General features: G+C 38.2%; 1 protein-coding gene across 16 annotated transcripts in view; it reads left to right on the top strand.

Annotated features, from left to right (window-relative positions):
- Positions 1–22168, top strand: part of DOCK10 (dedicator of cytokinesis 10) — a 148026-nt gene that overhangs the window by 64593 nt on the left and 61265 nt on the right. For all 16 annotated transcript variants that reach the window (XM_068691437.1, XM_068691436.1, XM_068691444.1 and 13 more), the window contains exons 4-14: positions 2515–2597; positions 7530–7602; positions 7975–8106; positions 8372–8506; positions 13248–13431; positions 15047–15132; positions 16482–16565; positions 17358–17513; positions 19088–19309; positions 20017–20139; positions 20844–20926. In XM_068691437.1, the coding sequence (XP_068547538.1) occupies positions 2515–2597; positions 7530–7602; positions 7975–8106; positions 8372–8506; positions 13248–13431; positions 15047–15132; positions 16482–16565; positions 17358–17513; positions 19088–19309; positions 20017–20139; positions 20844–20926 (1361 nt within the window). The remainder of the gene's footprint in view (positions 1–2514; positions 2598–7529; positions 7603–7974; positions 8107–8371; positions 8507–13247; positions 13432–15046; positions 15133–16481; positions 16566–17357; positions 17514–19087; positions 19310–20016; positions 20140–20843; positions 20927–22168) is intronic.

The following is a 22168-nucleotide window of genomic DNA, read 5'->3' as shown; positions in this document are numbered from 1 at the left end:
TTTGCATTGCAGGGCAAGTCTTTATTAAGCTCCTCTCTCACTGCGGTAGCCATCACACTGTCACCACCAGAACAAAAGCTAAGAAGATGCAGGTGAAAGAAGCTTGTGGGGTAGTCTGCCTCTTTAAGGAAAAGTTGGACCTGGTGGGCAAGGGGGAAAATAATTGGAATTTGATATTCCCCCTGGGAACGGTCTGTACAGCCTGCCTGGTCAACAGCGGAATAGGAAAGTTCATGCAAACGTGTGCCAGCCCGCCCACGTCCCAGGGCTTCCATTTCAGTTTGTATTTTTCCTCCCCCCCAAGTCCACTTGAGCTCAACAGCTGTGCAGCGGTGCCTCCGCTCTCTGCCAGTTCTGGGCTCCTGCTGAAATCTCTGCCTCCAGAAAGGGTTTTCTTGCTCTTGCTGGGTATTTTTCCTCATTACTAAAATTCAATTTCCAATAGTAATTTCCAATAAAAAACCTTTTAGACGTCAATACAGTAAGGGATATTCTGAAGAGAAAAGGCTATTTTGGGAACACATCAGTCTGTAATGTTTGCACTAAAGCCGATGTGGAGAATTCTCTGTGGACACTAATTGCATCTGTTAAGTAGAATACTTGGTGACGAAAGTACCACAGGGGAAAAGCCATCCTTTCAGTACAAGGCTCAGTTAGTTTTCATTTGCCAAGTAGAAAGAGAGTGAAGTGTGAACTGAAGGGTCTGTGCTCCTCCTCGCAACACTCAATGAATGAGCTGTTTGTTGGCTCCTGTACAGACAGCGGACGTGTTGCTCTTGTAAGAGTACTCTTATAGCCCAGGTGACAATTAAATAGCTTAATGAAACTTAGGACACACAAACACAGAAGTGACAATGTCATTTATTGAAGAGTGGCAAGAAAAAGCATTGAGTTTTGTTTTTTCTGATTGTTTTTGTTTGTTTCCTTTTTCTTTTTTTTTTTTTGTCTATTCAAAGGCAGAGCAATGTAGGAACAACATCAGAGTGGTGTAGCCTTCAGACCCGACCTTGTAAGATGCTTAATCAGTCTGTTACAATACCATACACAAGACTTAAAAAGGATATTTATTAAGCCAGTGCTGAATAATTTAGAGAACACCACCTTTAGGCTTTCAGTCCATTTTGGTTTTTGCTCCAGCAGCCTGGTAAATCCCCTTTCTGTCCCTTCCGAGGTGAAGATCGCTGTGAAAGCAGCAACTCCCATGGGAATATCAGAAGAGGCTGGCGAGAAAGAGAGCAAATATTCCCAGTTGGTGTAACCTATCTTGTCTCTTTATTGCCATTTCTTCTCCTCTTTCTGCTTAGCATTTTGCGTTCCAGTCTCTTTGATCTTTTTTTCCATTCTCTCTGCCTCCTGCAGTCTCATCCTTTCCATGCCTTTCTGCAAGACTTTTTCCTGTTCTCACCTTAGATTATATTACCCTTTATGCTGCTGCTTCTTTATCTAACATAGATCTCTACCATTTTCCTTTATGACTTCCCTTCTTTTTCCCCGTGATCTTCAGCAGCAGCTTTTGCTGTTAGGTTTTACGCTTGTTTCCCTCTTTCTTTTATTTTATTTTTCTTTCCTGTCCATCTTGTGTGGGCTGGTGCTAATGTTCAAGTGAAGAGTGGGGAGGAAATAGCACAATATTGGGGAAAATTCTGCAGTATACGGTACAGTTAGCAATTTTCCTTTTGCGTTCTGTTGATGGGAATTTTGGCATAGCATCATTTGTCTTATTCTATATGTGTATGTTATCAATAAACACATATCTTGTGCCTCTCATTGCACCTAACAATGTCATGTTGTGTTTAATTGCATTGATAGAAGCTCTGTATCGAGTAAGTCACAGTTGTTCTGATTTATTTGACAGCATAATAAAACCCTTCAGGTCCTTGTTCAGGTCTGATTCCCTTATTAAGGGAGATTTGTATGTTAAGGACAATTTCAGAAGAGATACAAAACCAGCTAAAAGGTTATTTTTAGAAAATAAGAACTGCAAGGAAATGATGAGATGACTGAGCAAATTCAGTGCAAAGGGGAAAATGAGACCCTGGTGAGAAATGAAATGATAATCCTATTAATATGTTCCTGAACAGTAAAAGAATGAAAATCAGTCAGAACGAGAAGTAGAGGCCTAAACTGAGTACTGCCTTTTGAGGGGCTGGTGGTGTTTTTATTTAATGGTGTTAACAAAGTAGGATGTTAATTAAGGGTGTTTACAAAGTAGGGTATGAGAACTAGTAAAGACTGTTTTCAGCTTCCCCTCCTTCACTCCCCCAGTCTTGTATGATTCAGATCAGTTGATTTAAAAGGGAAACTGTGCTTCAAAATGTAGAAACATCTGAACTCACTTTCCTTCAAACCAGGTCTAAAAGAGAAGAATATGTTCTCTACCAAAAAGGACTCCCTTTTTGGTAGAGAACTAAACTGAGGACTCCTCAGCTTTTTTTTTTTTTTTTTTCTTTTCTAGACTTCTCTGAGTCTGAAAAATTACTATAATTGTTGTTACTGTTGTGTTTTTTTCTTTAGGCTTGTAAATATTACAATTCCCACTGGCACGTTGTGAACTACAAGTATGAACAGTATTCAGAAGACTTTCGACACTTACCACAGTAAGATCTAGCATAAGTTCTTCTTTTTTTTTTTTTTCCCTCTTAGGTTTGTGTCATTTTGCTGAGCTGTGTCCATATTTGCACTTTCTATCGTCTCCTATGCTCTGCTTGTTTTACTGTATTTATAGTGGTTTGCATTTTTAAAAAGGGGAAGAAAAGGTCCTTTAGCAAAAGTTCAAGACTCTGCAGAATTCAGCAGTATCAACAAACGCTATTAGTGCTGATTCAAATCTTAAGAGCGTATTTGCGTATTCAAAGCACAGTTGATACAGGGAAGCTGGCTCACTGTTTTCCTTAATAATGCATAAATGTCACTCACCTTTAACTGGGATTAATTCGCCTTTCAGTTACCCTGTCTATCAGAGGACTAAGGTTTTGTTTAGAAGTTTATAGCTGCAAAGTGCAGGAGATCCGGGTACGATGTGTACAGTGTGTGTGGGTACAGCACTTGGGATATAAGGCTGCAGACATGCAGGTGTCTGGGTGAGCTACTTCCCTTCTGTGCTTGGAGGCAGCACATTAAAGGTGGTGTAAAGGTCCTGGGAGGAGAAGGAACAAGTTCCTTGATGTGGGTAAAGAAATTTAGGAGCTCATTCCTTCTTCAATGGGTTTCTGCCTTTACTCCCATTTCTGGCAGGTTTGTATCCTGTGCCCTAAGGACTCTTAAAGAGTAGTGAATGATCTCACTGAATGCCCATATTATCACCTCCTGGCTTGGAGTTTGAGGTGTTAAAATCATGATACCAGATGAAAAAGGTGCTTACAGGCACATAGCACCAACCACAGGAACAGGGGCTTCAGATTGGGCTTGGATGCAAACCTAGGATTAGCTAAATCTGTTGTGGCAGGAATCAATAAACTGATTCCTGTGGTCCCTTTAGATGTGTTTTTCAGAGGGTTTTGTGCTCTAACCCTTCCCCAGACCTACATTTTCTCTTATACATTGGTATTTTTACAAAGAGTGAACACAGTAGTACAAAAAGCCATTAAAAGCAGTTTTGCTAATCAGTTATAAACGTATCTTTTCTTCTCTACCTAGTGCACTGATTGTTTTATAGAATTAAAGCATTTAGTGCTCAAGAGAAATGTTTGCAGTGCAGTTTTCCATTTAACCTTAACTATATTTCATCTTATAAAATATACTTTTGACAGACCTGGTTGCCTTACTCTGCACAGAAGTACATTTTAGCCATTTATGGACATCCCTTCGATGAAGGTTATTTTAAGATAATATGATTTACTTTCATGAGTTCATGCTCTAGGGATGTTACAGTGTCTCAGATGGTACTTTTTCCCAACTTGTGTAAAGGATAACTGGTAATCTTCTGTGTCTGGTACCGGAACACAGCACTCAGGAGTGGTTGGACTGCAGCACTGTTTGATGCTCCAGCAGCCAAGTGATAGCAGGAGCACCCATGTTTTGTTTGCCTAAAGTTGCCTCGGCTTTGGGCTTAGCATACCTTCAACAAAGCTGGTTTGAAGTCCACCACATTTCATACCATTTCCATTATTACAAAGCCTCCTAAATATAAACAGAGCTTGATTTGCACATGCATGTTCAGACTTTTAGATTAAATCTCCTCATTAAAAATGTGGTGGTTTGATACTTCCTTGTCATTGTAATTTTCTCTCACTGATAATATCTCTGGATGCCCAATTTCCATAGTTTTTGGTTTTGTTTTGTTTGCACAATGCCATCCCACTGTATCAGAAATCCAAGCATACCATTGTATTGATCCTTTTTATAGGAAATCATTCTAATAGGGAAGGTTGGGTGAGTGCTAAGTATTGTAGCTTTGTATCATGAGAAAAGAACGCTGCTTATGCTGCCAGATCCAGCTGTGGCTAATGGATTTCCATTCACTGAAGGTGTGCTCAACCTTCTCCTGAGGTTTTGAATTTTAGAAACACAAAGATTGGGACCCAGCAGCCTTCAGCAGTGCTGAAAGGAATTCATAATCATTTCTACGTTTGACATGCTGTGGTGTTTGACACAGTCATAGAAGATGTCAAGTAATGGCTGCATAGGATAGCAGATTTTATCAGATATCCAAGTTCTTCTCGAATACTGATCCTTTTTGATTGAGAGGTAGCTGCAATGTGATGCAGACCACCTGGAGCAGGCACAGGGGACTCAATGTGTCCATGGTGGAGTTCCACTGAACTAGAGCTGTGACACTGGGGAAGAGCTCAACGACATGTGCACACTAACACGAACAAAATTTTAGCAATTGCTTTAGTTTTTCTCTGAGTGTGTTCCTCCTCTGAGGTTTTTCTCAGGTCTCTCTACCCCTTAAATTCCTCTCTGTGAGCTCTCACTACCTCTTTTTATACCATTTTTTTATGCTTTGTGATGGTGTGTTCTGACTTCTTGAGCAAATGGAAGGGTGAAGGAAGAACTGGGCTTGCTTAGTTTGTGTGTTGTGGTGACACTGTGTCTGGGAACAGAAACAGTCATTAGCAAAGTTTTTGCTGTCATTTAAAATGTGAAAACCTCTAACGCTTGGTAGCTATTTTTGGTCTGCTCCTTTTGAAGTCTGCATTTTTATATGGCTCTGAAGAGGCAGTAGGCAGAGGAAAAGAGGGAATACCAAGTCAACAGATTAATTCTTTACCATGTTTTATGTGCCTGTCCTAGAGAGATGAGCAGCGTACCTGAAATGGTTCCAAGATAGCAAAGGAAAAAACGTTATTCCATGGAGCATTACACCGTTGTGAATGTATGAGAGGTTCATGTGTGGTCAGTGAGGAAGCGATTCAGCAGGATGGCCAGTCATCCCGCCAGGTGTGTCTCTGGTGGTGTGGTACTGCAGACTGAAACGTCCATATGATGGGGTTTTGCTAGTAGATGTAGGGGTAGCAAATGATAAATTACTGGCCCTTGGCATTGAGGCAGCCTATATGCATTCTTGAGAGTAATTTGCATAGGCAGAAATAAAAGATTCATAATATTTTATTCAAAAAAAAAAAAAAAAGGAAATCTTTTTGCAAGACTTTTTTCTAATGATGCAAACTTCACACTGCCTATCCCAAGCCACTGACACCACCTCAATTCTATGATCTGCCAGCTCTGCCACCAGACTGTCTGCCCTTTTATGTCTCTTGTATAGCTCTTCTGAGAGGACAGCAGGATTTCCTTCTTTCTAAGAAACGTGCCCTGTGCTCATGTTTGCAGAAGGTCTGAGGCTCAATGGGACAGGCTCACTTTCCAGCTGTGGGGTGGCAGGGCTGGGCAGAGTTGCAGTGTCATGGAGGCAGGGGACCAGACACCATAGCAATTCAGCTCCTCCTGCCCATGCTCTTTACTTCCCCTCCCCTGTAGCATCTGTTTTTTTGTTTGATTTTTTTTTTTGGTTGTAGGTTGCCCTACAAGCACTGCAGTGCGTTTATAGCTCTGAATCATGAATAAGCCAAAAGGATTTTGGTCTAAAAATGCAAAGGCTTGAAAGGTGTCGGGCTTTTTTGTTTGCTTTGGTAGTAGTGTTTTTGTTTTGTTTTATAAAATGTGGGATTTGGTTTGAGATTTTGGGGGTTGTCTTCATTTGGGTAGGAGAGAGTATCAAAGATTTTTTTTTTAACAGCTGTCCTTGGCTGTATTGGAGAACCTGCCGTGGAATTCCACGTCAAATATTCTGAATGTTATCACTTTTATAGATATCAAAGGTATCAATAGATTGTAAAGGTTCCTTTTATGCAGTATATTAATCAGTTGTTTACACTGAACAATGAAAATGGAACAAACTAAAACGGAATAGAGTCCTGTTTCGTATCCTGTGTGCATTTCATTATGCTGGCTTTTCTGAATACAATGGGATGCTGAAGTCGTGATAAAACTGCTTTCAAAATGCAAAAATCAAAGCGGGGATGGGTATTGCTTTTTATTCTAATCTTCCTGATCATAACTTGTGTATGAATGAACAGAAAATGAAAAAGGTCAGCTACCTCTTTTTTATTTCTTTTTGAAAGTAACACTGCATGCTAGCATGGGCTAACATTTGCTAACTTTACAGAGGAAACTAGCTTACAAGCATGTGGTTTCTGAACTTCAGACTGAATTTGTTTCACAGTTGTGTTGCTTCGTTCATGTTCTAAGTCTGGGTAAATGACAGTTCTGGAAAGGTTGGCCTTCTTAATAAAGGCTTTTAGCATGGCAACTTTTGTGGGTTTCAATGTCATAAGTAAAAATTTTCAAGACGAGATTTTAATCTTCAAGAATTTGAAAGCAATGTTAGTACTCTTCAGGCCACAGAAAAATCTATTTTTTTCACTTACAAATATATTTTATCACGTGCATTTTTCTGGCTGTTACTTAAGGTTTAATTCCACAACATACTAAGTCCTTTGGGACAGTACAATGACTTATGTGCTTAAAAATAAGCAAATGCTTAAGTGGTTTGCTCTTTCATATTCAGTTTTGTTTCATAGTCTGCATTATGGAGCTCCTAAATGGCACCACATCAAAAAGACATATATGTATTCTTAAAAACTACTCCGAGGCTATGCTCATCATATAGGAAATGTAGAAGCTTTTACCAAAACATTGTAATGTTTTTGTTGGTTAGAAAAAGCTCCTAAGCAGTTCATTCTAATTAAACTGATAGCCTTAAATGTGATCACTCTCTGGGAATTGTTCAGGTTTTGTTGCCTGTTGTGGTCAAAGAGTAGAGAAAAGAATAAAAGATTCTTTTTTTTTTTTTTTTTTAATATTGTTTATGAAGCTGTTGCAATTTTATATTGCCAGGGGAAAAAAAGATAAAGAGAGCTTAAGAAAAAAGGTGATTTATGTACATATAGTGATTTTTAAAGGAATATAGAATCACAGCAGTAGGTTTTCTGAAGATGTCATAGGGACCCAGGATGATGGTGGCCTCTCTGAAATAGCAGATAGATGATTGTATAAATAAGTAAATAATTTTTTCCCTCTTTTTCTAGAAATGAATGTAGACCAGAGAAACTGCCATCACATTCATTTGAAATTGATCATGAAGATGTGGATAAGGATGAAGTATGTTTTCTCTTTTGTTTTGTTTTTTTCTTTCAGACAGGGAAGACTTACTTACTTTATTTAGACTTATTTACTTATATTACTTTAACATCTTAAAATTTAAAAAAAAAAAAAAAAAAAGAAGAAAAAAACAAAAAGATAATGGAGGCTCATTATCCGCTATAAAATATTTTATATTTTATATAACTCTGTTGGTGGAACAGCTTTATCTCTTAGGTCATCATGTACACAGCAGGCTTATTGGTAAGTCTTATATTAAAAGGAATGTAAGGATGATTATTTGTTGTCAAGCAGATATTCACACATTAGAGTTTTCTTTCGTCTTAATTCAAAAAGCAAGTGAATGCAATATTAATCATGTCTTTCATCTAGGATACAACATCCCACTCATCTTCAAAAGGTGGTGGTGGAGGAGGAGGAGGACTAGCAGCAGGAGTTTTCAAGTCTGGATGGCTTTATAAAGGGAATTTTAACAGCACTGTAAACAATAGCATCACTGTTCGGGTAAGGGAACAGCATTATTCTTTCTTTATTCCATTTTGATTTACATCCCCCATAGAGGCACTTTTTTGTCATTTATATGTTTATATCTCAGATTAGGCTTTGTTACATTGCTTTAAATGATACTAAAGTAATGTTGCAATTGTCTGCAAAATAGTTCAGTTGAAATGTGAGCAGGAATTGCTTATTATTTAAACCCTGTGAATAAAGTACCAGTGAAAACAATTTGCTGTACAGCAATTCTCATTCTTTTTTTCTTCTACTTCAGTCATTCAAAAAGCGCTACTTCCAGCTGACACAGTTGTCGGATAATTCATATATTATGAATTTTTACAAAGATGAAAAAATATCAAAGGAGCCAAAGGGATGTATTTTCTTGGATTCTTGTACAGGAGTTGTACAGGTAAGCCTTGTTTTATTTCATTGTATTTTTTTGGTGTCAGATTAGTAAGAATTACTAGAGGCACATGGAAGAATGCGTACATGGATGGGATAGTGATCTTGTTAGCAGTTGCATTAAATGAAAACACCATTAGTTTTGCTTTTGTAATTGGTTCAAGTGCTCAAACTGACAGACTACAAGAACCACAGATGAATTATGATAACAGGCAATATATATATATGTTTTCTACCGGTGGCATACATGAGGAAAATATTAAAATATTAAACGTTTATTTTCACTGAAATTTTCTTCTTAGCTGCCAGGTTTTACGTTATGCTTATTAAGACTGTGCTTGTTTATTTTGGGTTAAAGAGACTGAAGTTATAGAGCTTCATTTGTTACAAATTGTAAATTAATTCTGTATCCTGAGTTCCAAAGTGATTAGATTATTCAATAGACTCCTTGAAGATCATCATTCTTGGGGGTGATAGAGAGTCCTAAAAACAACAGATATGACAGAGCCTTATTGGTTGTTGTAGCTTGGAAAAATAAATATCCAGAAATGTCTTTTTTTTTTCTTCTTCCTGAAATTGAATTCTCAGCGTTTTTTCCCTCTAGCTGCTTTTCCTTTATTTCTATTAATGTAGTTCTCTTTTTTTTTTTTTCCCATGTTAAATAAGATGTTATCTTAAATAACATGTTAGTCTGTTCATCTAGCCCCACATGTCACCGCATAAGAAAATTCTTTTTTTAGCTATACTTTGTTCTTTACTTGTTAACCAGTAAAGTTTGGTAAAAACGCCAGTACTGACTGAATTGAGGGTTGCTTTGAAAGAAACCTTTCAGCTAATGCAAGGGAAGACCCCTAATAAACATAAGCTTTTCCTAGTTGGAGAGTTTCTCCTTCCCCCTAAACGGGCCCTTTGAAGCAAGAGAAATAATCGGTAAAGGTAATTCTCTCTGGGAACGAATACTTGCTGACTACTCCTGCAGATCCTTTTCCTGTGTCCTGGAAAAGTACCAGGCTCTGTAGGGAATGGCAGGTTATCCTGCATAGTTTAAAGGATATTTCTTTTTTCAAGCAGGTGTAGGAGAGGACAGAGGTAAATTCACGTAAAGACAATGATGTTGTCTGCCTCTGTCAGCCCATTGGCTTGAAAGACCCTAACAAGTAGACTGGAAGCGTGACAGAAGGAGATGCTTATACAGAAATCCTGTTCAGAAATGCCTGAAGTCTGCAATGCATGCTTATGTTAGAGTCTGGGCTTTGTGTGTTTGGGATGATAGTATCTGCGTATGAGACGTCCTCTGTGCAGTTAGAGAAACACTGGTACTCCTGTAAAGAAGTTAGTGCTGTTAATTGGCCCTCAGTTGTACAGTTAATTGTGGTTCAGAGGATGTTTATTTAGCTGCTGTCACTTTTGGACAGAAACTAATGTCCTTGATCTTCTGTGTTGGTATTGCCCAGTCATTTACAAAATAGGACAAAAAATAGGAAAAAATGGGAGGAAAAAATGACTGCTTGCTTTTGTTTGCTGGTGGTGTGTGCTTTCCTTTAAGACAGGTGTCAGCCAGAACCCTAATTAAGCCCTGGATGTCCCTGTAGTGTGGTTTAGTGTGGCTTTAGATATAGATAAGTACTGTCAGGAGGGTGGGGGTGGGTGTGAAATGTCTTGTCTGCAAGAGTTTCAGATTTTTTAACTGATCTATGACCGAAATATATATAGATATATTTGAAATAATCCTCCTGAACTTTGACAGGTGCCTTCTAAATCTACAGAATACCTGCAAATTGTCCAGAAAGACCTCTTGCCTACCACCAGCCACTTGTTTTTTGTTCTGTGATTGACATTCAAAATAAGATGCATGAATTTATGAGCTGCCTTCACTAGTCATAAGTGATCCTTAGCCAAGGTGATAATGGTGCAAGTATCATCAGCATCAAAATCTCTCTGTTACCAAACACGTGATGAAATTAGGGTCATAAGGCTGAAAAACAAAACCTTGCTTATAGTTGTCATAAACAGGAAGGCCACAGAATCTGGAAAAGAGATGGATAAATCTGAAGGTTTAGAGGAACTATGATGTGAAATCTCTGATCTTACGAGTTTTACACCGCTATAAATCATTTAACTCAACAAGAATGACTTTGAGCTCCTGTTTGATAGAGGTTGAGTATCTAGACTGCGGCAAGCATCCTGGAGAAACCGTCTCCAGATGAAATGCAAAACACCTTCAAAACATTTCTGTTATTTTGAAAGAATGACCCTGCAGGCATTAAACTTAGCCAGATGTTTCATTTATAGCTCATCCGTAGTTTCTTATTGAATCTTGTATTGTTTCCTTCTGGAAGAAATTTTAAACTTGAAATTAAGTGTTGAAGATTACAAGGTCCACACTCCATATGGAAGGACTTACAGAGAAGAAAAATGAGAAATTATGTTTCCTCCCCTCCATCCCCAACCCCCTTTAGCTGATCAGGAAAGAAAAATAGTTGGCTTTAGATTTGAAACAAAGACTTTGCTGTAGATCTCATCTGCTTGCCAGAAGTCTGAAGTGCAGATGGAAAAGTGGATATTGAAGTTTTCCTGCCCTAATGTTCTTAAGATTCAGCATGCAAGATGTATTGCTCTCTTAGATAATGTCTGATAGTGTTACAGTACCTGATTTAAAGATCTTGGCCATGTCTGCAAGGGGAAGTACATAATTCAGACAAGAAGTGCATTCATCACAATGCTCTTTGTATGCTTTCTGAAGATAAATTGAAATGTAGCATTTTTCTTTACGGATTGTGCATAAATTCATATACGTGATCCCCTTATACAGATGAAGTTATCTTAGAAGTTTTGAATGGGCTCTAGTCTAGGATTTTTGGCATGGTTTTCTCCCACATTCAATTTTTGTTCAAGTCCTTGTGATTTATTAGAAAAAAAATTTTGATTTCAGTAAAATTTTAGTTACTGTTTATATTAATTTGAGGTAATTGCAGTGAGCGGAAGATTAGAGTGATTTCACTGTAATCAAAAACAGTGTCAGACACCCAAGAATGAACTTGTGCAAAACCCAACCCTATTCTCACCCTGTGTACAGTGAACTAAAATTTATATACCTGAAAGAATAGTTACCTAAATAAAGTGCATGAGGGAAAGTGATTTCTTACCAAGAGACTTCTCAGTAGCAGAATTAAAAAATAGCACACGTGTGCATGTACATACACTCCTGAGTTGGCTTGAAAAGCCCAGATTTGACTGGTTCCATTGACCCAAGTAACTCCAAAAATTTAGTCTTGCTGATTTCAGAGCTGGGTCATGATGTGTAATAAAAGGACTGGAGCAAGTGATTAACAACAGATTGGGCAGGAACCTTCTAAATCATCTCTGCTGCTGGAAAAAAAGAGTGTTCGTGGAACTTTATTCTCAGTGCCCAATGTTCTTCATCTCCTTCACTGCTCATCAGCCTCAGATTTTGCCTCTGTTCCTCATACACAAAAGAAGATACCGCTGTGATCTCACCAGCTGGCTTAGGAGCTGTTCTTAGTAACTTGTTGATACAGGACTGCAGTTGCGTGTATTGTGAAGTAGTTACAGTCTGTAGAACTACGGGGCACCGTTGTCGTTTTAGTTAAATACTGCGAATTAAGAAAAACTAAAACTAAGTGAAATAAGTGAAATGTCCGGTTATGGGCTGGATGAATTGGTTTTCATCTGTGTCACTTCAAGGTTAGATGTGTCAGTAATGCCCTAATTGTAGATGATGGCAATTTTCTGCAATATTGAATGTAAATTGGTGGCACTGATGTTCATAGACAGTAGTTGTGAAAATTAGGTTATGTACTGAGGAGAGGATATATCAGTGCTTGTTTCAGATTTAAACAAGGGGAAGAGACAATTGATGCAGTTGTCTCGATAAGGCTAAGAGATAGAAGCCTCACTGATTGGATAAATTTGAGGAATGAAGGATATTATATTGGAAAATTGCACCATTTAATTTTATTGCGCTATTTCAGTAACCAAGTGCCTGTAAATTCTCATGACAGAAAGTGATGGATTAACAACGGTCTAGTGCAGGTACAACCTGGTGATACAGAACAGAATAAATCTGTTGCCAATACACTGGGCATTGATTCTTATTCTATACTAGACAAACATAGAATTGCAATGTCCAGACAACAGTATTTTCACCTTTGGCCTCCTGCAAGGAGTTGTTGAAAATATGCCATAGCTGTTTGTAAAATCATTTTAATGCTTAAGGTGTCAGTACCTAGTGGAAGCACCCATGGGAATATTTTCCTGTGGAAGATTTCATCCCATTCAAATCTTCTGGAGAGGTTTACTGTTTACTTTCTATTCCAAGTTTAACTGATAATATCCAAAAGCTCTTTCAGAAAAATGCAAAAATAATAAAATTATACTCAGTATCTTTTTGAATGTCTGGTAATGTATAGGAGACTTGGCTTTAGAGTGGTTTTGTGTTTTTGAGTCACATAGCAATGCTGTCCTTTCAGAGGTCTCTTCCTATTCCATTTAGAAGGTACTCCCTACTGAATGGGTTTTAGATACACAGACTAAAATTAAATTAATGTAAATGTTTGTTAATATCACAGTACTTGAATTTTCTTTAAATCCAGTTAATTTTGCTTTATTTATTTATTTTATTTATTTATTGAAGCATAGTTGTATAGAAGTCCATCTTATGGATACCTCTTTTTTGGTACCTTTTTATACTTATGGTGTTTATTTTTCTTTTCCTTTTGTTCCAACAGAATAACAGGCTTCGGAAACACGCCTTTGAGCTGAAAATGAATGACCTCACATACTTTGTGCTGGCAGCTGAAAACGAGCAGGATATGGATGACTGGATTTTCACTCTCAACAAAATCCTGCAAATAAATCCAGAGGGGACCATTCAAGAGAGGAAAAGTGCAGACCTCACTGATCTGAAACTTGGTAAGAGCGAATAATCTTGCATTGTTTTTTAAATCAAATGCAAAAGAAAAGAACCTTTAGATATCACTATTGAACCATTTTAACTGCCTTAGTCTCTAATGGATTCTGTACCTATTGATTTCTGATGAAGAAGCACCAGTCTTTTGGCAATCCCTGTACGATGTCAGCTAACTACCCACAGACTGTGGGAGGGAGGTAAGCTGCTCCCCATAAAGTCAGCAGGAACAACATGGCTCTGCTTTGCTTATAGAGCTCTTTTTTCAAGAATAGTCTTCCCTGTCGATGATCTTGCTGGTACTTTGTTTTACTGTCTTGGGAGTCTGAAAGTTTTAAAGAGTTTTCTGCCCTGGAGAAGTTCTTTTTCCAGCATTTTGTTTTCTTTAAACATCTGGAGTTAATAATAATTAAAAAAAAAAAAATCCCAGCTGTGGTATATTGCTCTTTCCTTGGAAGCTTATTGACTTTTCATTTCTTGCTTTTGTGAGTTTGCATATGAATACCCTTTCACTGTGGAAGAAAGAATTAGATGCTCGGTTATACTGTACTCTTTATGAGGCAGTAACTCATCCTTTCACGTAATAAATCCATGTTCGGTTTGGATGAACCCCAACTAAAATTCTAAGACTGAAATCGCTTGAAACCTTAACACAGATTTGAACTGCTCATACTATGAATTGAATCTAAGCTTTGAACCCACATGCATCCGAATCTTGGGGAAGTTCATGGCTAATTGAAGTCTTTACCCTGATGCTTATAATAAATTCTAATTTTTGGAGGGACAGGATACTCTTCATATAGCCAAAGATGTTCTTATGATTTGGAAGCACAAACAACTTGCACGTCAGAATCAGAGAAGTACTTCTGAAAATCCCACCCATAAGGGATATTAATGAAACAGAAAGAAAAATATGCATAAGAGGTCAAAGACATAAGGGTAACAGAAAACAGAAGTCTTTACTGGTAAAAGCCCTGATAACAAGCAACAGGAATGTGCTATGGAGTTAACTTGTCAAAAGGCATGATGCTTTCTTGGCAGAAGAGTCCTAAATGGCTGTAATGACTTATTTCACATTGGGCTGAATTACCTACTGAAAGCAGAGTGATCCCCAGTGAGAGAGTGCAAGAGCCAAAGAAAAGGTTTGCTGTGTAGTGTTCTTCTCTGGATACATAGATTTTCAGCTTGTGGAGTCCAGACTACATCACTTCCCTTCCCAAACAGTGGGTCCTATCTGCCTCACTGACTACACTGAAAACTGTTCACCAGGTGCCCAAAATCTCTGGGCTGGCATAAATTTCTCTGTGTTGCATCAGGAGGGACTGGGAGAGCAAAGGAAAGTGTTTCTGTTGTGGGCACAAATATTTGTCATGGATGGATGTGCCAGACACTTCACTAAGTAGAGTCAGGTATCTTTAAATACAGACTGTTGTAGCAAACACCACTGGGGGATGAGGTTGAGAACAGAGGTTACTTTAGTAGCTCTTTCATTTGATAGCCTGATGGTACTAAAGAGAAGAAAAAGCAGTAGTAGGTTGGCGATAAATTTTAAAAACCCAGTGCAAGTTTAATTAAAAAAAAAAATGTGCTTTTTTTCTTCCCCCACCCCCCTTTTTCAAGACCCTGCAGATGCTTCGGTGAATGATGATTGCTCTCAAGAAGAGACCGACTCTTCAGAGAACGCCTTGCACCCAGACTTTGCAAAAGTAATGGATGTTACATTTTTCTTTACAAGCAGAGTGGAAAGTGCTACCTAGGTCAAAATGCTTACTAATAGATGATCAATAATATTTTGAAAGGCTTAAAAATACCATATTGCCCATTTTGAGTGTTAGAGTCATGATAAATGGTGGGAATAATTTTCTTTTTGAAAAGTTGATGGCTTTGTATAAATGAAGAAATCTCCACTGGGTGTAAGAAAAAGTAGATACTCACTAGAGGGGTTTGATTTATACCTGTGAAGTCAGTAAGGGTCTTATGCCTGCAGTTATATGTGAAATATTTACTTTTTAACCTGTATTTCAGCAGACTTTGGCCATCAGAGATCCAAGATTTCCTGTGTGACTTGCAGCGCTTCAAGGAAATGAGCTGTCAACTGCTCATAACCTTCACTAATTTCATTGAAAGATACATGTAGTATCAGGGGAGATATTTTGTCTCCAGAATTCGTAAACTACTTCATGTGGATGAGATAATTGTAGAAGGTGCTAAGAAATTTCTTGATGAAAAGCTAGGTTGGAAATGTCACTGCTTTTCTTAAAGGAACACATGATCTGTTTGTAATCTGTTGGGCAGCTACCCGCTGTAGCAGTAGCGACAGTTTACTGTCCATATACACAGCAAAATCCTCTCTGAGGATGTAAACCCCAGAGATATGAACCAAAAACTCTGTACGCAAATGAGAACGGAATTTGGTCTATACTTCACTTTAGGTTGTATTCATATTTATGAAGTTGTCACACAATTAAAACAGCAACAACATCAGAGATAAAATGTAATTGAGTTCACGAGTAAAGACAGCAGCGGTATCTGATCTTGTCTGTAGATAGATGTTTTCTTTACTGGAAATGGTTTAGTTAATGTAGATACATCAAACCAACAACTGCTCAATCTCACCACTGGTGGCCCTCAAGGCTAAAATAGACGGTCTGCAAGTTGTACTACGCTCATAGTGCTCTTTATATGGTTAATTCCTGTTCTTCCCCCTTGCTCTATATGCCTGTCTGCATCAGTCATCTGTGATCCCTAGTCCATGGCAGGTACATCTTGTGTACATCTTGAGTCACTATTCTGACATCTTTCACAGTGGATTCTGTGGTAACATATATGAACTTCATAATTGCTCCTATTTTGAGTTCCTTCAAAGTATATCATGGACTGAAAATCCTGCTTCACAAGCATATAACCTTCAAAGAATGTTTGAAGGTGCTTTGGGATAACTACTGCAGAAATGAGGAGTGTTATGAGTGAGACATTAATCATTCATTTAGAGATTTAACAACTCTATGGATTTCTGTTCTTGTGCAGAAAATTAATTTATTATCTGTCACAACAGTACATCACAGAAACAGAAGAAACAGTGAAAGCCTCGCGAAATACAGAGCGGCTAAATCTTTTCTCCTTGGATCCTGATATAGCAGTGAGTGAAAAGATTTTTTTTCAAGTTCTTGAAAGTTTTTAAATACAGGTGCTGATTTAACTGGGTTAGTGAAGCCACCAAAGTGGTTGTGAATTCAGCAAGCAGCTGAATATGCCTGAGATTTCCACACTGTGCTGATCTCACTTGTACACACAGGAGTCTTAGATGTAGAAGAAGAGTGGAAGCAACATTTGTTTGCAGCTTCAAAACGAGTGGGGAAAAAAGGTGCTGTCTCTGCTCTGCAGAGGTTTATGTACAGACTCTGCCCATATCTGCACACAAAATGGTTGCAGTTGGAAGGGACTTTTGGAGGTCATCTTGTCCAATCTAGCTGAAATTTGAATCATTAAAACAGACTGAAAATATTACAAGAACAGAACCTTTTCTTGTATGGGGAATGTTGTAAGAACAGTGCTTTCATTGTTATTTATTGCACTGAATTTAACTATGAAATGTGAATGGTTGCAAAAAGCAGTGGGAGGTACAATTGGAGGTATAAAAGTCTATGTACATGAAAAGTTCAGCTGTAAATGTAGGAATAAGTGCAGATTGCCTTTCTTTTCTTATCCTCAGTTTGCTTATCATTCAGTATTAGAATTCATGATTCAAGGAATGTTACTACTTGCACTGAATGTACATTTGTTGGTGATTTAATGGGAAATTTTAGTTGAAAATTCTTCCAAATCTTTGGTCAAATCAACTGTAGCAATAGTAAATGCCTCAAAAGAAGTTTGCATAGTTTTGGATTATCATGCTTTTTCCATATATAACTAATCACCCAACTTATTTCAGTTGTTGAATCCTCAGAAAAAGGAGTTTCCAGGGACCAACTCATCAATCAAGCCATTTGAAGAAAAACCTGCAAAGAGGATCCTCATAACTTGCAAGTCCCTCAGTTTGAATCTCCAGGCCTGTGTTACTGAAAATGAAAATGACCCTGCAACCAATGTAAGCTTTGCTTTTTTCCTCCTCCTCCACCCCCCAACACCCTCAGCACCACTCCAGAAAGACTTGCTGTGCACATATTACTTCTGGTAAAAGGATGTAAAAGCAAAACTAACATGCTCACATTACTGTATTCACTCCTCCCCCTCTGCCAACTCTTTGAAATGAGTGATGAAGCCGAGGCAACCTTACAGTCAACATCTTGAAGCTGATTTAGATTGCAGACTTTTAGCTACAGTTGAATGTGGAATTAAAAATGTTAAGACCCTTGACGATCCTTAACAATTGCTATAACAAGTTTAAGCTGCCAGTACTGTAAGGAGGCAACTGAACATTAGTTGCTGGTAGATTGTGCATTTTTTTGTTGTTGATGCTCTTCAGAGAGACTGGTGACCAGTCAGATGAAGTTACTGATGAGATGGCAAAACAGAAAGGACTGGTTGCTTCATCTGTTTAATAAATAAATAAATAAATAAAATTAAAAAAAGGAGAAAACAGATTTTTTTTCTTATTTTTACTTAAAGAAAAAAAGGGTAGGGAAAAGCAAGTTGTAGCTGTCAATCCATAACTAGTTCCATTAGTTAGTTCTGCCTTAAAGCAGAAAAGTTCTGAGAAATTAGTGTCCTGGCAACTCAACTTCCATGCATTACATATGAGGCATTGATTTTTATTTTTATTTTTTTATTTACTTATTTTCATTTGCAGATGACCTCTACAATGAGTGCATATTCAGCATGGTGTAATCAATACTTTTTTGGCAGACTGGAATAGCTGTTTAAATGAAGTCATGATAGCTGCACTAAGGGCATGCAATAATTCGTTACAGAATCTACAAAAGCATAGAATATTGTACCTGCTGATGCATTGTTCATTATCTCCAGAATTTTAAGATTCTGGTTTCCAGACAGCTCAGAAATTGTCATCACAAGGTGGTCATTCTTATCCTGACTGATGTGTTTCATCAGAACTGTGAGGGCTCTGTAGAGGTTATTTGCAGTCATAGGATTTAATTCCTTGTTACTATGGGATAGAACAAGTGGGTACTGTCAGAGCTATTTGAATGCTCTCAGATTCCTAGCAAAATGGAACATGTGTTTCCCACTGAATAATACACCCACGCGTTTGTGTTTCTACCAGTAAACATTTTTCATCTCCTTACATTTGTCATCATTTTTGTGTCACATTTCTTATGATCTCTGGAAAGCCCACCCTCACTATCACTCCATTTTTAATGATTGCGATTCTACATTGAAATAATTCTATGAAGTTTCTCTGGGTTCCCTTCCTTACTGTAGTTGTTGTCTGTGACGGATACATTTATGTTGTTTTTCTGCAAGTTTCTGTGTTAGCTGCCATTCGTTCTTGCTCAGTGTCAACACACTACTTTTAAAAGCCCTTGGAAGTTGGAAGAATTGTTGCCAAAGGGAGGAGGGGAGAGGGCTTTCAATTAATCTAATAATTGGTAAACAGTCTTTGATTTCTTTTTTTCTAGCTGTGTGGGCCTAATAAAAGATGGAGTTCACCCTCTCACTCTCAGTTAGTACCATGTTTTATTTCTGGTGTTGTTTTTTTTCCAGGTAGAGCCTTTCTTTGTGAGTGTGGCACTGTATGACGTCAGGGACGGCAGGAAGATCTCTGCTGATTTTCATGTGGATATGAACCACACTCTTGTTAGACAGATGATTTCAGGTTATTCATTTTCATTAGAAAATGGCACTGTTGAAAATATAGACTCAAATGAGATCGAAGAACCAAAAGTCAAGGGGTTCCCAGAAGAATGGCTGAAGTATCCAAAACAGGTATTCCATGTGTGACTTGCATGACTTAGTGACTCGCATCATAGTTCTGTAGTAGTACTCATTTTCGTCAGAGAATTTCTCTACTAGGGGTGGTTTATGTTTTCAATATATTTGTGTGTGTGTGTGTATCAGTGGTGCTTGTATAACTACACAATATTTACAATCAAAACTCAAAAAAGATTAGTGTCTGTCATTTAGAGAAACCACCCATGTTTCCTGCATTCTTTGGGTTCTTTCTCTGACATCTCCTAAATAAGCCAAAAAAAATTGTAACTTAGTCTCATTTATCCTCTGTATTAATATCAAAGCACTCCCACATTCTTGCTGGTACCATAATCCCCATCCCCCTCCATTCCCTTTACATTACATTTTTTCTTCCCAGTCACTCCCCTGAGGTGTGGCTGATTTAGACCAGTGTTTAAGCATTGTACCAGAGGAACAGTTAGGTTAGGTGATGCTAACATGGTCGTATGTTTCTTGTCTAGAGTCAGAATCTTTGCAAGATGCTTTGTATGCACAAGCTTACTGCAGTATTAACAGGAAAATTTTAGTTTCCATCTGGATGTCTTGGGAGTTTAGAGATGCATCCTCTGTAATTTTTTTCTGAATTTGTTTTGATAGCATTTCCATCAGCAAAGAGCACCGGTAGTATTTAATTTCTCCGGTATCACTATGTACCTTTTAACTGCTCTCTTTTCTATTCATAGGCTCTTTTCTCCATAAGTAATCCTCACTCTGAGATTGTATTAGTAGCAAAAATAGAGAAGGTGCTCACAGGAAACATTGCCAGCAGTGCTGAACCGTACATTAAGAATCCTGATTCTTTTAAGGTAATGTTACAGGAACACGAGTTCCTTCTTTGTCAGTGTATTGGAAGCTGAAGACATTGCAAATTCTGCTTGTAAATCTCACCAGTTTGTGGTTGCTGAACAGGGCATACTCACATGAGGCCCACCCCTAAGAAACAAAAATGTCCAAACTTCATTAACTTTGGTAAGATAAAATCTTTACGTGCAGTAACCAATACAGTATGACAGATATTCTCACCCAGTTACACAGAATGGAAAAAATACCATTTTGACTGCAGCATATTAATCAATTCATGGTGCATTCCTTTGCAAATTATGTCCCAGCAAAGTGAAATTCTGTTTCAGTAATCTTTTAGAAATTATAAGCTAGTGCTTTTTGTATACTAGCATAACTGGGGTAGGCACCTATCTGTGTTTCTCTGAGAACAGGCAGTGCATTTGTATAGGGTATATTCCTGCAAACTGGAATAAAAATAGTAATTAATATAGTTCTGACTGAAGGGATGCTGATGGAGTTTAATTTGTTAGCAGTTCTGTGATGCCTTTCCTGTCCATCCCAGAACTTTCTGTCATGGACAGTATCAAGCTAAATTATTTTAGGGCCAATACAGCCCCTTTAGGAGAGTGGAACTTGGACATACTCTGTGCTGCATTGTAGATATTACTATAGATATTACTAGGTGAAATAGTTAATATTTTATTCCTTTTTTTTTTTCTTTTTTTAGTGTGCACAGAAAGTATTAAAATCAAATAAGCAGTTCTGCAGCAAGCTGGGGAAGTACCGCATGCCATTTGCTTGGTCAGTGAGGTATGTATTAATTCTTCTTATAATCTGTAGAAGTATCTTTTAGCTTATTCTGCTTTTGGACGCTTTTCCTTTTTTTCTTTTCCACTTTTTCTGCCTCAAGCTAAGCACAACTTTCTATGTGGTGCAGGACCCCAGAAGATCCTGCAGTTTTGTTATTCCATTGCCCTGTTTTTCACACAGATGAATGTCAGTTACATTCTCATTAAATGTCACTGTGGTGGAATCTTTTCCATAGGTAAATAATAAGTTGCCAGACAGTAGCAGAGGTGATTGACAGAATATCAACTTATCATGAGCTGCACTGGTGATTTGGTGCTAAAAATTACCAAAAAAAAAAAAAGATTTAAAAATCAGAGTTTTCACAATAATTTCCTACAAAGATAATTACGGTCTGAGGCAAAGACATAGTGACCACCTAAAATACAGATGCACAAGTCAGAAGCTCTGTTCTAGTAATGATGCTTGTTGTATTTTAGAAAAATCTAACCAAGAATCTGGAGGTTAGTGGTGCCCTCAAAACAGCACCTTGATGGTGGTAATGAGAATGCTTTAGGTCCTCTTGCATTTTTAGAGGCTACTAGGTAATAGAGGCCTGTTACTTTCTTGCTTGGAAGGTCAGTCGGGTTTTATTGCTGGTCACTGCAGTGGCAGCGTTTGGTTTTCGTTCTCCCTCAGTTCTCCTGGATGATTTGTTTCCTTTCCCATGGGTCACTGTACGGTTTGTTCAATGCCACTTGCTGGTCTCATCCTCATTATTTTTTTTTCACATGCTTCTTGGTCACCTTCAATTAAGTCAACTCCCCTAACCATATATGGCTTTCTTCCTTTCATTATCCCTTCAGATTTGCACGTATTTTTTTGTTCTCTTTCCTCCTCTCTGTCTTTTCCTTTACAGTCTTCTGTCATTGCCTCAGCTTGCTGCAATCCTGTGGTAACAGATCTCTGCCCGAGCCCCCCCGTGTGTCCCTGTGACAGCTCTCTTCTTTCTGTCATGCACAGAGTAAGAAATAGGTTATGTCCCCTGTAAAAAGGAAAGCTGTCCATTGCCAAGTTGAAAGCGTTCCCCCTCTTCTGTGGCATCTGTTCTGACAGTGGCAGGCCTTCTGAGGGCTACCTGAAACTGTAGGAGGGAAGAAGGAAAAGAGTGTTGGTGAAAATGTGATGCTGTGGCATTGCCTGTGCCCAGTGGGGAGAGCTGTCTTCTCCTGGTGTGGAAGTGTGGAGCACCAGAAGGGCTTGGTC

The sequence above is a fragment of the Anas acuta genome, chromosome 9, assembly GCF_963932015.1.
Source record: "Anas acuta chromosome 9, bAnaAcu1.1, whole genome shotgun sequence".
Classification (NCBI taxonomy): Eukaryota; Metazoa; Chordata; class Aves; order Anseriformes; family Anatidae; genus Anas; species Anas acuta.
Note: the sequence above shows the minus strand (reverse complement) of the source record. Positions and strands in the feature narration are given on the sequence as shown.